This window comes from Ictidomys tridecemlineatus, chromosome 6 (assembly GCF_052094955.1).
Source record: "Ictidomys tridecemlineatus isolate mIctTri1 chromosome 6, mIctTri1.hap1, whole genome shotgun sequence".
Taxonomy (NCBI): domain Eukaryota; kingdom Metazoa; phylum Chordata; class Mammalia; order Rodentia; family Sciuridae; genus Ictidomys; species Ictidomys tridecemlineatus.
The window spans coordinates 34,089,040-34,105,339 of NC_135482.1; the positions used below are offsets into that span (position 1 = coordinate 34,089,040).

Sequence of the window (16,300 nt, forward strand, 5' to 3'; positions counted from 1 at the left end):
ATGCAGAGATATGACCCTCTGTTGCCAGATATTCTATATTTCAAGAAAAGCCAGAAACTCAGGTTATAAAACAACAACTCTAGATTCCTAAATATTTGCTCATGTTTTTCAAAACACATATGAAGGACAAATATAGACTATAGGCTTTCAGGTTTTCAATAATTTTTGGAAAACACTTGGATAATTCATTTTCCATATCATAATTCAGGTTTGGAGAGCTCTGAATAAGAAGGTAACAGTAACTTTTCAAACTGAGGTGAACCAAGGAAGAGAGCATTGTCTGAGAATAGGCTAACATCCACGGTGATAGGTAACCATGGGAAACCCTGGTTGGCATGGGCAGCAAGAGGAATTGTAAGAACAGGGTTGTTCGATATTCAATTTTAAGTCATTTGATTAAAACCACTCTGCCACCAGAAATCTTTAAAGCCAGCTAGACACTCAAAGACCTGTGTAAATGATTCTTAGGGGTAAAAGAAAAGAGTCGTGGTTTACAGCTGGTAAATGGCAGAATGAAAAGAAGAAAAAGCTGTAAGAGAATAGCACTCACAGAGGCGTAGAGCTTCAGGATGCAAGAACCTGGTATTCATAAAAGCTAGTCAACGGCACCAGATATCCTGTAGTACAGTATGATGCGAGAAATTAGGCCAAACTTGGCTACTAACACCCCAATAGCAACAGAAAGCTTCAATAGGCACAGAGTTTTAAGTAAATGCAATTAGTATCAAACCCCCAGTTCAGGTAAACAATTAAGAATAACTGATCAAACAAAAGCTAAGTCATTTTTATGGTACATTGGAATGATGGTTGCCTCCCTCATCTTTCTCACCACGGAGTGATGTAATTGGAATCTGTCCCCAGTTTTGAGGGAAATGTCTTTCAGATGGAAACATTTTTGAATCATATTTGGACTTCAAAGGCTAAGGAAATAAAAAACAAAGGAGGCAAGACTCTCCTAATGTATTGATTGTATCCATCCTTATCCATTGCCCTGGGTTTAGGCTGAAGTCATAAAATTAGGAAACAGAAGACCTTTTTTCATAGTGGGTGTGGGCAAGTCATAGGATATTCTGAGCTTATGAATCATCATATAGAGTTTGAATCTGAGGATAATGATGGTTCTCCTAATTTATCAGATTTTTAAAAGATGAATATAAAAGATATGGAGCCTTTTGAAAACTGTAAAACACACTGCATGCAAAAAACATATATAACAGGAACAATATCACCTTGCACATGAAAGAGTGAAATCATTAAAACTCTGTTCATTCAGATTTATTTCTATGAAAAGAGTCCAACTGCCCTGAAGTTCCAAGAAGCAAGTTGCATAGAGTTGCCAAGCAATGGAATAAATTGTCAGTTGAAATAAAAAAGAAAAAAAGGGAAAAAAAAGGCGATAGGATTAGGATAGTCCAGTGGTCACCTCAATTTCATCAGTATTAAGAATTACTGTTTTGTTTTTTGTATTAGAGAGTCTGTATTGTTCTGTCATTTGGCTAATTTCCAAATGAAATAAAATGAAAACAAAGATGTTTAAAGGTTAATTTGGAAAAACTTATCATGAAAACAGAGCTACACATCTACATATGTCAAATCTCTCCTTTATCCAAGTGGCATTTCTTTCCCAGAATGAGAAAAAATAAAATGCTCTTTGTAAAGGATTGATTTGATGACTCACGTCAGCAGCTCGATGGTGACAGGTGGAGGACAGTGTGAAAGAGATATACAATGTGTTTATAGCAACATCTTGAGAGGTAAGTATCTGCCCCCATTTTCTCTCAACTTGTTTGTGTGGATTTAAATCATTCACCTAAGGACAAGAGGTTTGCTCTCACTTTATTTCCTCTGTTAATCAAAACATTTCAAATTATGTCTCATTCCTCATAATGACTTCCTCTCTTGGAAGATCAAATGCACAGATGCTTATGTTTGATCTTGGGTTTAGCTGTGGACTTCCTAGACACATGGTGAGTTGGGGTGTGTGTGTGTGTGTGCATGTGTATAGCAGAGAGGAGGAATAAAGTCGATGAATCAGACTAGCTAATAACATAAAGACTTGTTGCAAATGTATTTTCTATTGTGACTTTGCAACAGAAAAATGACATGTAGCTTATAATTCTTCTCTGACACATGAAGAGCTTTCAACTAGAAAGTAACCTCCAGAAATCTTTGATTTCATAAAGAACAGTAAGTGAAAAAAGAAGCAAATAAGTTGTTTTTTTTTTTTTTCATGAAAGAAAATCACCATTTAGTTGTCTACTGGAATCTTAAAACATTGTAACCATCTGCAAAAGGCAAAGGAACCAGATTTCTGATGCATAATGGACAGGTCAGAAGAATTAACCAAGCAGTCACTATATGGCAGGAATAGATCCTTGTAAACACTTTAATCTATTCTAAGAATTCTGTGTTCCACTTTTATTTAGACCAACTATTTCTTTGAGGATTTATAAATTTATCCTAAAATAAAAACTTTATGTCTTACACCAGGAACCAGAACTGAATTTAGTCAGAACTTCTCTCTTCTCTACTCCAGTGGAGATTCTTCACCAACTCTGGTTAGCACTGGGCTCTGCAGAAATATAACCTGCAGCTAGTACCTCACCATTTTACATGCTTTGTTGGACTGCTTTTTCATTTGTATAGTGCTGAGGCCAAATCTATGTTCCCTCTTGATCTCTGATGTTGTAATTGATTTCTAAGAGTATCACTTTTGGCTGCTTGAGAAATAGCAGCAGATTAACTCATCTTCACTGTCACTCACAGGGCAAAATTTTGGAATATGAGCTCAAATAATAATTGAGTCTATGTTAGACAGCTTTTCATCACTGTGACTGAAATACCCAAATAGAACAACTTAAGAGGAGGGGGTTTATTTAGGGCTCATGATTTCGGAAGTTAAGTCCATGTTCAGCTGAGTTCACTGCTCTGGGCCTAAGGTGAGACAGAACATCATGATGGAAGTGGCAGAAGAAAGCTGCTTAGTTCATGGTGACAGGAAGCAGACACAGTGCAAGGTTCCAAGGACAAAAAAAATAAACCTCAAAGGCATGCCCTCAGTGAGCTACTTCCTTGAGATGTGCCTCCCCCCACTATAGTTAACATACAGTTAGCCCATTCAAGTTATTCATTCATCAAATGGACTAATCTACTTATTAGGTTATAGTTCCTATAATCCAATTATAAGCCTTCATGGGGTATTTCATATTCAAACCATACCAGGTCTATCAACAGAAGTTACAACAAATTAACCAAGAAACTTCCTTGATTCTTTTTATAGAAAGAGATGAACCTTTGCTAGAATAATTGCACTTTATAAATGTTATCAACAGTGTATTTGGGAAAAAGACAATAGAATATAACAAAAATAACATTAATGCTACCCTTCCATAGCATATAATGCAAAATTATTAAATTATAATAAAATATTATCTAATAATATCAAACTATTTAGTGGCATAGGACATTTGTTAAAACTATAAATACCAGAATTTCAGTGAAATTTTCTTATTGTCATTTTCATAAACTGCATGTTAAGGCACATTTGTAGAATAATAGTCTATTGGAAAGGAAATATAAAATGTTCATAAATATTAAGCTTAGCAATATATTTTAAACAATACAAAAATTAAATCTATTATTTACTGGTTCTATACATTTAGTATGGTGATATATGCAGAATTAAAAAGCGGAAGACAGTCAATGTTCCCATTACTTGTTAAATGAGATGAAGAAAAGGGCCCATGTTAAAATTAAATGTAACCACTGTATTCACATCCCCTGAGGCCCCCCCACACACACACACCACATTCATCTCCTCCTTCCTTCACCAATTTTGGTTTTGTGGTACTATATTATCTTTATTATGAGAGGAGTGTCCCATTGGAAAAAAAGATACTTCAATTCTTTGATATTTTGAGTTTTTGTTTGTTTGTTTTGTTTTGGATAGAAATTGCAGGATCTCTCTCTCAGTACATTCTAGAAAAGTTTCATTACAGTCTCTAGTTGTTCAATGATATTATCAGAGAAAGATCCCAAGGGAATAATTTCATTGTGAGTCCTCTAGGACAGAAAAGCAAAGGACACAATAGAAAATTATTAGAAAAAGCATTTCTAAAAGTCACAAACTATTACTTGAAATGTAGAACTGTATTCTCTCCAGGTCAATAAAGAATGGCTGATAGCTTTGTTTTGAATATGTGATATACCTTTCAAATCCCAAGGAGGCAGGAGAGAATATATTCATATCAGGACAGCCAGCCAGTTCTAGACTTCAAACTAGCTGAACGTTTTCTTGTCTTGTAGTTATATTATATTCATTTACTTATTATGTGCTTTTTCCCCAATTCAGGGACTGAAATTTGGTAGATCATTGGGCAACCAAAAAGACCACAGTCTCACAGTAATCAAATCTCCTACATCTCCAACACAACAGTTTTATGACTGATAACAATTTACATTTAGTTCCCCCACGTCTACACTTTTCCCACCTGACTTTCTCCTTTTGGGCATGTCTGGAAACTTTTTTCAGATACCATATTGACTTCTTCACTTCCTGTAGGTTTTTTTTTTTTTAATGATCTCATCACATGGTCTCATATATTTGTAATTTTCCCACTTGATCAAAGGATTTTTTCCTAAACAAAAGCTCTTCATTCTTTGGTAGCAGAAAATTAAATAGCACAGTAACATCAATAATATCAGAGATTAGCTGGAAAAAGCTGGAGGAACAGTTTGAGAAATCTAGAAGAAAAACTTCACAGGAATTTCAAGTTAACAAGAAACTTAAATCCCAGCAGGCCAGGAGGAAAATTATATGTTAAATGTGTATGTAACACCATTAACAACCAAAGGCCAATATGTGGTGAAGTGGCAGATGGCATTAAGGCTGACTCAAAGGTGCCTCTTACTGGATCCTACAGGAAAATCAACCACAATAACACAGCAATATCCTGGTACATGTGCATATTTGCTACTGCAAAATTCAGCCTAAATCAGCACAACTCCATTGCCATTTGACTTGTTCTTCCCATAATGTATAGTAGTTCCAATGTACAGGCCAATTTTTCTACAAATACCACTTCATTATATTAAGTTTTAAATGATAGGAAGCAAGTTCTATAATTACTGAATATAATATTTAAATGAAGTGAAAAAATCATGTTCCAAAGGTCCATATCAATGAACTGGAAATATTATAATATTTAAATAATACATAGAAACTCAGGTTCTTTTCTTGTATTTAGAAAGGACAGTAATGACTTAGATGTATTTTCTTTCTTTTTACTGGAAACATACTATGAAAACTGTCATTAACCTGGTGGAAATATCAAATGGACAGTCATGAAATCCCACATTTTAACTTTTTACAAAGTGATTTCTAAAAAATATCAAGTAATTCATGAGCAAATAATAGATGGAATTTTCATTTATAGCATATTTTATGGTCTACTTAGAGACAATGTGCTAGGCTAGAGAAACAATGTCAAAAAAAAAAAAAGGAAAAGAAAAAGAAAAAAAAGAAAAAAGTCCCTTCTTTCATTAGGTTTAGGGCTTCAATTCAAGTTATATGACTTTTTAATTTAAAAACAGAATCAATTATACAATTACTTTATGCACCAACACCTGTTAATAAACTGATATTCCTTATAGCGTATTGGGTGTTGCTACTAACCGGTTTGGGGATTTTGGCTGAATCATTTAACTTGTAGACCAGAAGAAAAAGTAAATGGGTTTAGCTGCATGAACACTTAAACATTTTATGGCTCTGACAATCTCAATTTTTAAAAATGTTTCTTATATATTACCTCTTAATCTTCACAATCATCTGCAGTGACAAAGGCAAAAAGTATGATTTGTGGAAGTGAAATAGCTAGGAAAATACCAAGAGACTTGCAACTTGATTTTCTGGCCTCTGAGTTCTGTTACCTGAGAGCCTAGATGATAGAGAACACATGAGCTTTGGACTACTTGGGGACAGGCTTGCCGCTTGCAAGCTTGGTGACAGTGAGCAAATTGTTCCATACCACTGAGCTCTGTTTTCCTTACCTTTAAAACTGGAACATAATCTCACACACCCATAGGATGTTTAGCATACAGTAAAGTCCTCAAAGGTAACTTTTACCCTATACGCAAGGAAATAGGAAGTATATAATCCAGTGGTATAGAACAACAATTTTAACCAAACTGGAACTCCCTGTCACTTTTCACCTTCTCTGGGACCCTAGGTTTCTTCATTACTGACTCCTAAATGTGCTTCACTGACATTTCTCAGCAGAACAGAGTTCTGTTTTCATCTAAGAATAGACTAGAGAACCAGGGTCTTATAAACATGGACAATTTTACCAAAAATTGATTGAGGCAGAAACCGGCAAATATGCTGCACTTAATGATATTTCTAAGAACCTTTTTCCAATGGTTCAATAACAAAAGAAAATAAAACTTTGTTATTGTAACATCCTAACAGGTAAAATTGATGACACTGGAAAATTTTATTATTATTATAATTACTAGAAATTAATTATCATTATCAATTATACATTCAAATCATGTACCTCTGATGCTCAACCTCTACTTACTTAGCCTTTTTCCTAGGTCCATGAAAAATATCAAGAGTTTAAGTGCTATTGATGTAGAAGATTCTTTTAAAAAGACTTACACAAAGTATTTGTTATCAATGCTTTATTGTTGAAAACAAAATTGAAATTCTCTGGCACATAAACAATTATTTCTACAAAAGGAAAGCCTACAAATCTTGATAATTTATACAAATAACAGCTTCTCAAAAAATAAAATTTTAATTTAGTAAACTTGTCTTGTGCTCTATATTTTTAGCACTGTCTGCAATAATCCACCATAAATCCCTGAGCGGAGACATTTTTGATCATGTTCTGACACCCCCCCAGACCTCCCCCCAAGCCCGAGTTGGTCAGTTACTAAGTACAGCCCTGTAGTGAAAAGTGTCAGGGACATGTAGTTATTAAAAATCCATGCATTTTATGACACAGCCCAATTATTAATGCTACTTGGGAACTGAGTCACATGAAGTGCCTCTACTGTGCATTCAGTGAACCTATTAAGAAACAAGTGTTGGAAAGGAAGAAAACAATAACAATAAAGAGACATAAAATGTTAAGACTAGGAAGTTGTCATAAGTCAATAACTATTTAAATAAATAAAAATGTTAGACATTGAATTTATCTTTATAGCCTTATATTAAATTCCTTTTTCTTTTTTCTTTTTTTGCAATTGCCAATGCACTAAGATGAAACATACACTTCAACCCACTACTTCAGTTTGACCATGGGTTTGTGGTTGTTAAATGTTAAATATCATTCTGGAAACACAGTGATTTAGTTATAACTTAACTTTGGCCCTTCAATGAAATGTTTACAAAATAATACACACATTACAGGAGGGCCTTCTTATTAATGCCATTAAAAAAATCTCTCTTACTACATTTGCCCTTCTCACAAAAACACTATTGCCATAGCAACACTACTTTAAATTCTTTATCCCACTGTATTCAGATACATAGCAAAATACATAAAATATGGATAAAACATAATATGATGTATTTGCATGTCCAGCTTCCCTTTAATGGAAATTTGATCTTATATACAGGGAGTGTGAAAGGGAAGGAGAAAAAGCTAATTTTCAGTTGCAAAGAACTGGCTTAATGAATCAAGTTTTTTTGTTGTTGTTGTTATTCTGCTACTGTATAATAATAAATAAATAAATATGTAGGGCATCGTATAGCTAATTTCTCTATAAAAAGTTGATAACAGACTGGTGTTTTATGAAATTAATTTTTAGTAGCAAAGTTTGATTGCTAGTCAAAAACTGTTCAATAAATGTTTTTCTCTGCTTCATTTATAGTCTTTCATTTGTGAAATGATCAGTGAAGTGGTTAATAACAGGTAATGAAATAAAATACCCAATTTGCTAGTGAAAAATAGTTTTCAACTGAGAAAATCACGTGGCAGAAGACCTATCCATATACAGGTTAATGCTATATTCTATTGCAGTTTAAAACAACTCATTTTTCATACCTTTCAGGAAGAACAAATAAGATAAAAATAATCCTTTGAAAATTGATCTGCACTGCTGTTTAGGTATCTATTAGAAATTGATTATGATTTCATACAATTCTTTGCAAAATACAAAATTAAAAACTGGGAAACCAACATCATACACTCCTTTGTGTAGACTTGATCTTTTAACAACAAAATCTGGGAAGCACACATATCTTCCCTTTTGTCTAACTGCTATCTATTAGTTATTGGAACTAGAACACTTATAAGCTTCCCTTTCTCTCATCCTTATGCAACCATGCATGTTAGCCAAGAACAGCCATTTTAAAAAGAAATATCAAAAGAAATTAATACAATGAATTCTACTGGACAGTTTTGGAGAAAACATTGACAACACTGAAACAAAAATGCCTGCCTGACAGATATAAGGCTTCTCTAGCCCCTCTCCAAAGACTACCTCTATTTTCCATATCCTTCAGAACATGAAAAGCAAATGATGTTCAAAAGAGTCAACATCCAAGTCATCTTGTGCACTAGTTGAGAAACAACTGCAGATTCTGACAGGTCCTGATACAATATTAAACAGAACAAAAAGTTTTCTAAGCTTCAGAAACCAATAAGCAGGCTGTCCCAAAGACGGAAGACAGCAGCATTAGGACAACCAGAGGCTCACTGTGATTCACACTATGTTAATCACTCCCTATTAACAATCTTAATAGTGTATTGTGGCTGAATGGACACTCTGACTTCCTCTCACAGTGTTTAAGGAACCATATAATTTCAAAATTAGCTTTCAAAAATGAAAAAAAAAAAAAACTATAACCAAAGTACCCCCTCCCCTTTAAGAATGTCAAAAGATCCTGTGTTAAGTGCTCTGGTTTACAGTCTATGGGCAACAATTACATTCTCAAGGAGGCTTCCAATGTTCCCCTTTTTGGTGTTAAAGGCTGTGCCAATAGCAAAGTGAATTCTCCCAGAAGTGACAATGACCTCAATGACCTCTACTCGGGTCTTGAAGTGCAAAAAAACGAGATCTTAGCATAACACTTCTGAGAAGTTTGGTCTGTTAATGGAGCCAGCTTTTAAGAGGATGAGCTTCTGTCCTCCTGTGTCAGGTCTTAGAAGTCTTTAAACCTTGTTTTTCCATGATGTTCCACAATTTTCGGAGATTGGACTGTGTGATGACATCATCAGGTTTGAGCTGCAGAGCCCGTAAGTAGTTGGCTTCAGCCTTCTGGAGTCTGCCATTAAGGTGCAGAATGGCTCCCAGGTTCATCAGAGCAGCCGGATACTGCAACAACAGAAAGGGAATAAAAGGATTATGTGTCCATTTCAAGCTGTCCTTCATGGAAGACAAAAATCTTCATCCATTTATGCAAATGATTCCCTCATCTCTAGAAGCATACGATGCAAGCAAATTTAGCAAATTTTACAAACTGACAAAGATAACTAGGAAGAAAAAAAAAGATTTTAAACAGTTGCTTTGTACTTTATGCTTTAAGGAGGACAGGCAGCTAGAAAATAGTATTTTTTCTTTAAAAAAAAGGATAGGTAACAAAGGCCTACTGACCTATTCAGAGTATATTTTGTGAAAACAAAGGTTATAGTGATATAACTTCAAGTTATAAAAAGAATAAAATGTCTTTGAGATTCACAAACAAAAAATAAAAAATTCAGTGAAAAATCTTTACCCACTTCTGTCTCTTTTTAGCAATATGCCAGGCTTCTTATGCAAAAACTTAAAACTATAAAATTTTATTGATGTTTTCAGAGTACAACCCTGAAAAAAAATTCAAATGCAACCACTAAAGTTCTTTCCAAACCTAACCTAAGTATTTTACCAAATCCTTATTTTTAAAGCTAGTAAATTTCTAGTGGTGAATGTTTACTATAAATATGGTGAAAAACACAATTTCAAAATAGATAAAATATGGTTATGGAAAAATATAATCTTTATAAAAAGGTTTCATATTACTTGTTAAGAGTAGTTAAGCAATTCTTGTAGAATTTTCAGTAATGTATGATAGTTGCAATAGAAAACTATCATGTGAAAAGTTTTAAAAAGCTTTTAAAACATATTTTTAAAGGATGAGGAAGTACGTAGCGCTAGTTTCATATAAAGGTTTCCATCCTCAAACCTCTCATACTAATGTCTGAGACATCAGTTAACAATGAAAGTACTAACCAAAGAAAAAACATTTTGCTTGTTATCTTAAAATAAAGTCTGTTCTTGTCTTGTCCCTAAAATATTCTGGCTAACAGGAACAGCTAACATTTTGGCAATCACATCAATGCATATTTCAACTATCAGATAAAATAAGACAATGTTTATGCTATGATTATGCTTTCATTTTACAGATAGTGTCAACTATTAATTGTCCTTCAACTCTGTAAAAAGCTAAAATAATTCCCAGTCATCTTTACAATTTAGTATTTTCACCTTTTGGCTGAATTTATTTCACTCCACTCTTTACTGTAAAAACATTTCTGAACCAAAACAATGATGGGAAGAAGGTGGAAAAGCTCAGAAAAAAACTAACTGGGGAAAAGCATGATTCCATTTGGATTTTAAGAGATCTGGATTTTGAGTTATTGCCCAATCACTGTGACCGTGGTGAAGTCCCCTAATAAATCTATACCCTAATTCATTCATATGTGAAATACTAAAATAACATCAACTTTTTTGCATGCTGTTAGAAAGATAGGGAAAAAAATAATAAATCCATATAGCAGAATGCAGGTACAAAGCAGACACTCTACAAATGTCAAGGTCACTTTCCAAGGCTTATTTTACTTGAGGCTCTGCATTATGTTGCTTTGTACTTTTCCTGTTACTGTGTAGCCTTTATAATTTTGATTTCAATGGCTACATGTCTCTGCATGCATATCAAAATGCTCTTAAATTCTCAAACACTGAGCATTATTTTCAGACTTGCTACATTCTTTTTTCTTTTCCAAAAACAATGTTGCACATATAAGCTATTCCTGACCTTCAAAAACCTTTTGGTCAGGATGACTCCATACTTATCAAGAAAAATACAGATGGTCAGCTTCTAATTTTAAACACCAGTCCAAATAAACAGAGCTCTAAATTACATGTGCAGTGAAAAGCTCCACATTGGAAACTGAAAATAACACCACCTACTCCATCTTCCTAACAGAACTGTTATCACACCACCATTCTTTTCTCGAGTTCCTTGATGCCTAGACATTTCTAAATTATGTCCCCTCACAGTCCTTGGCACAACTATCAATAAACTGCTTCTAAACTGATGGTGAAGTGTATCCACAGCTTGAATTACTAGAGATGCTAAATAGATAAAATGTTCAGACTTCCTGCTATCTAGTGGGAAGAGAGGAAATAGGGAGAGAGAACTACTGCTGGACACCATTCCTCACTAACCAGAAATAGAAGAGGCCCAGTGATGGGGTTGAGAGAAAACAGATGGCCCTGTGGGATAATCATTATTTCTTGAATCACTTTGTTACCAACAAGTCTGTACTTAATAGTATCTGCACCTATAAATGCAATGTAAATGCTTAGAAAAAAACCTAGAGGTTATGGAGTTGGATGGCCTAGGTTCAATCCCAGCTCTACCACAGACAAGTATGCACCTGAACAAGCTGGGTGAGGGATTGAGACCTCAGTTTCTTCTACAAAGAGGATGACAACAGGACTTGCTTCATGGGGTTGCTGGAGAGATCACGAGAACACAGACAGTCCTGCTAATGTGCCTGATCCACACCAAATCTAGATGCTGATGATTTTTAAACTGGCTTTACCCTTCCCGGCTTCCTAGATTTCCTTAGGTTAAACCAGAAAGATATGGAAGTTAAAATAGGCAGTGAAATACCATCAACCCAGCGACATCAATAAACTTCACTGCTATTTCTAAATTACAGCATGAGGTTCTTCTGTCCTTGGGAGTTACCTTCCTGATCTCAAATAAGGAATAAAATTTTAGTATTTCAATAGTAATCTAAGAAAACACAATTAGGAAGTTAAAACTGTCCTGATTAAATGAATTCTGAAAGCTAATTATAATGGCATTTCTGTAATAACTTTAATTTTGCATTATCTACCTTAGCATGTTACTTATTAAACAAAAATAATCACAAATTGGTATTATACTGTTAATGTGAGATAACAGATCTCATGGAAGCTCACAATACTGTTTTCCCTGAGGAGTAAAGACACATGTTAACTAAAAATGTGCACATTTAAGATCATCCAATATCTTCAAGCAGTTATACATTTCTGTATAAACTATTTTTATATTTTATTTTCTCTTTTAATAGAAATGCTTAAAACATCATTATGCATTCTTATTTGAGTGAATGGAAATCGATTAAATCTATAAACAATTCTATTTAAATGTGACATGAGTATCATCACCTTGTCAACAGTTATTTCAACATAAGCAACCTCAATGTTTATTTAAAAATTTCAGAATAAAATTGGATGTTGTTTTATCCCTTTAAAGACAGAGTCTTTATTTTAAGTCTGTCATGTCTCCCCTCCAGAGATGGCTAAGGTGGCTAATGGATACCCACTGGTCCAAATGCCTTCTGGCCTTTTAGGACAGCCATGCAAACCAGTGTTTAGAAAATATCAATGGCATTGCTTGGGTTCTTTCTTTCTTTCTTTGCTTTGTTTTTTGTTTTAACAGAGATGCAGAATCTCAGGCCCCACTTACTGAATCAGAATGTGAATTTGAACAATATCCCCAGGTGCTTTGTATCTTCATTAAAATTGAAGAAGTACTGCTGTATGGGTCACTTCTTAGATCAATAATGCTCTCATTTTACGACTTTTGCGATAAAATTTTCTGTATGAGGTTATAGCATATAGAACAAAGTATGTTAGATTTAATATCTATCCCCTCATAAAGTAGACTTTTTCTCTTGGTTATGCAATTATATAAGTCAGTAAATGTTCAAATGAAATTTTATAAATGAAGCTATAAAGGATTAAATGTTACTAGAAGAAGAAGAAGGTATGGAAATAAGACCTTGCCAGGGGTTTCTAAATAGTCAGACATTACTGTGTAATTGAATGTAAGAATTTCAGGTGGCCAGCTGATTGGTGTCATTGTTCTTTGCTGGCTGTGAGTCAATGGATGGGGAAGACAAACACAACCACAATAGCTGATGTCTTCCCTCACACACGTTGTCTTTTATTGAAGACAGCTGATGAAATTCTCAGCCTGTTAACCAAGGCAGGCAGCAGCTTGCAGCCCAGTAACACAAGGCTTCTAGCTCTCTATAACAAATGACGCCACCACCCGCTTCACAGACTAGAAAGGGGAACCAGACCTTTCTTGATTCCTTGAAGACAACAGATGCTTCACATCAAATGGGATGACTGGCAGCCATACCGAGGCTGCAAATGACGTCTTTTCCAAGTCTCTAGGGGATTCTAACTGAATATTCTGACTGCTATTTTACTTTGGTCTTTGGCTTATTTCTCCAATGTTGGAGAAAATAAGCAAAATTAAAACAAGAGATATCTATGGGGGTAAAGTAGAGCAAAGACAAGACTGTGGAAGTCTGATTCTGGTCCAAGGCTCCTGAAACTCCCAATGAAGCCAACTGAGCTCACAGGGTACTCAGAACACTCAGAGTGGAACACATCTTTTTTTTTTTTTTTTTTTTTTTTTTTTGGTCTTAGCCTATCATGTAGGCTTGTAAAGAAACCCATGGAGGAAGACGAGTGGTACTATATGCAGAATTAGTGGTAGGATTTTTTTTTTGTTTCTATTGGAAATGGGACAAAAGTGTAGAACTGTGAAAAGACGACTTTGGGAGGGTCCCAGAGAAAGGAAGGAAGAAGAATGGTTGAGATATTATAACCAGGTAATAGTTGGGATCTCTGTACCCCATTAGTCTCTATGGCTATTTCCCTTTTATGAAGGATGATCAACAGGCAAAAAAAAAAACTATGGAAAAGATGAAAACAGAGATAACTGATCAATATTACTAATTTTAGCTACATTTTGTCCAGTTTATCTTATTCAAATGATCTAACTGTGTTGCTGAAATAATCTTTGGAGCTGTAGATTTACTCTTGTGTAAACTAAACAACTTCTGGGCTGGGGATATAGCTCAGTTGGCAGAGTACTTGCCTTGCATGCACAAGGCCCTGGGTTCAATCCCCAGCACCACCAATAAATAAATAAATAAATAAATAGAAACTAAACAACTTCTAAGAAAGAATAACTGAAGCCAGCATCAAGTCATAATTCAATTAACATTCTACATATTTGGGGAATATTCAAGATAACCACCTTCAATTTTCCTTTGGGATATAATTTTCAAACAGATGAGTTTGCACACACTGAAGTATTTATTGGGTTCTCACACATTTTAAAAATAGTTACTAGATAACTTAATGAAGGCTGCATGCTGCCATTCAACTGTATTCAGTTGAAATTGCCATCCAATTGAATTTACTGAAGCAGTGACTGTACTATGATATTTAAAAATTAATGGTATAAACATCTTAAGAAACAAATTAATGGAAAAGAGCATTTATGCATAAATGTAAAGAATCTCCTATATTTATTTGGGCTTTGTATATGGCAGATAATTAATAAATAATGATTAAAGTTTTTAAGACAACCAATTAGGCTTATGGAAAACACAGAGACAATAATAGATACCTTACTCTCCTTAGATACCTTACTCTCAATATCACTCCTCTTGTTCTATTGACATGCTTAACGGTTAATACAGCTAGAATTCTGAATAAATGATCCTTGATTTTTGCCTCTCCCTTCCACAAACTAATATATACTTATATCTAGTTGTTAAGTAGTGGTAACTTCACCTCAAAATATCTTTTTAATGTTTCTTTTTCTAATTATACCTTGCCTCTTGCTTACACCTTGGTTTAAGACCCAATCATCTTTTCTTTGTTAATTTAAATAAAATTACTTTGACAGAAAAGAATGAATTCACAGCTAAACAGAATGGTAAGTGATAGAGTAAATGGAAAAAAAAGTTGAAATTTTGAAAATTTGAAAATTTCAGAGACTATAACAAACGTATATCACCAAATAAAACCTCATAAATACAACTGACGGCCCAAATACCTCCCAAAGAAGACCACAATCCTAAAGCAGGTATTCATCATTCCAGTCCATGTTTTACACAATTATTTCATTATTATTATTATTATTATTATTATTATTATTTGTTCTACTTACTTATACACGACATCAGAATGCATTTCAATTCATCATACACAAATGGAGCATAATATTTCAATTCTCTGGCCGTACACGATATAGAAAAGCACCATTTGTGCAATCATACATGTACCTAGAGTACATCTCATTCCACCATCTTTCCTACCCCTATAACTCCTCCCCACCCTCCCCTTTGCCCAATCCAATGTTCCTCTATTCTTCCCATGCCCACCCCTCATCATCGATCAGCAACTACTAATCAGAGAAAACATTCAGCCTTTAGTTTTTTGGGGATGTATCACTTAGCATAATATTCTCCAACTCCATCTATTTACCTGCAAATGCTATCATTTTATTATCTTTTAAAACTGAGTAATATTCCATTGTATATAGTACCACAGTTTCTTTTTTTATTGATTTTTTAAAAAAATAAATGACAGCAGAATGCATTACAATTCTTATCACACACATACAGCACAATTTTTCATATCTCTGATTGTATATAAAGTATGTTGACACCAATTCGTGTCTTCATACATGTACTTTGGATAATTATGTCTATCACGTTCCACCTTCCTTGCTAATCCCCTGCACCCTCCCTTTCCCTCCCATCCCTCTGGCCTATCTAGAATTCATTTATTCCTCCCATGCTCCCCCTCCCTACCCCACTATGAGTCAGCCTCCTTATATCAGAGAAAACATTCTGCATTTTTTAAGGGGGATTGGTTAACTTCACATAGTATTATCTTATCCAACGCCATCCATTTACCGCAAATGCCATGATTTTATTCTCTTTTATTGCTCAGTAAAATTCCATTGTGTGTATAAACCATATTTTTTTATCCATTCATCCACTGAAGGGCATCTAGGTTGACTCCATAGTTTAGCTATTGTGAGTGAACTCAGCTGTTAAAAACATTGGTGTTTATATATAGTATGCTGATTTTAAGTCCTTTGAGTATAGACCTAGGAGTGGGATAGCTGGGTCAAATGATGGTTCCATTCCAAGTTTTCTGAGGAATCGCCACACTGATTTCCAAAGTGGTTGAAACAATTTGCAGTCCCACCAGCAATGTA

The 16,300-nt window shown here is 34.4% G+C and overlaps 1 protein-coding gene across 3 annotated transcripts in view; it reads right to left on the bottom strand.

The window, feature by feature from the left end:
- Positions 1–6,666: 6,666 nt before the first annotated feature.
- Positions 6,667–16,300, bottom strand: part of Tmtc2 (transmembrane O-mannosyltransferase targeting cadherins 2) — a 376,362-nt gene continuing 366,728 nt past the window's right edge. For all 3 annotated transcript variants that reach the window (XM_005324409.4, XM_078053055.1, XM_040280265.2), the window contains one exon: positions 6,667–9,324. In XM_005324409.4, coding sequence (XP_005324466.2) covers positions 9,145–9,324 — 180 coding nt within the window. In that variant the 3' untranslated portion in view covers positions 6,667–9,144. The remainder of the gene's footprint in view (positions 9,325–16,300) is intronic.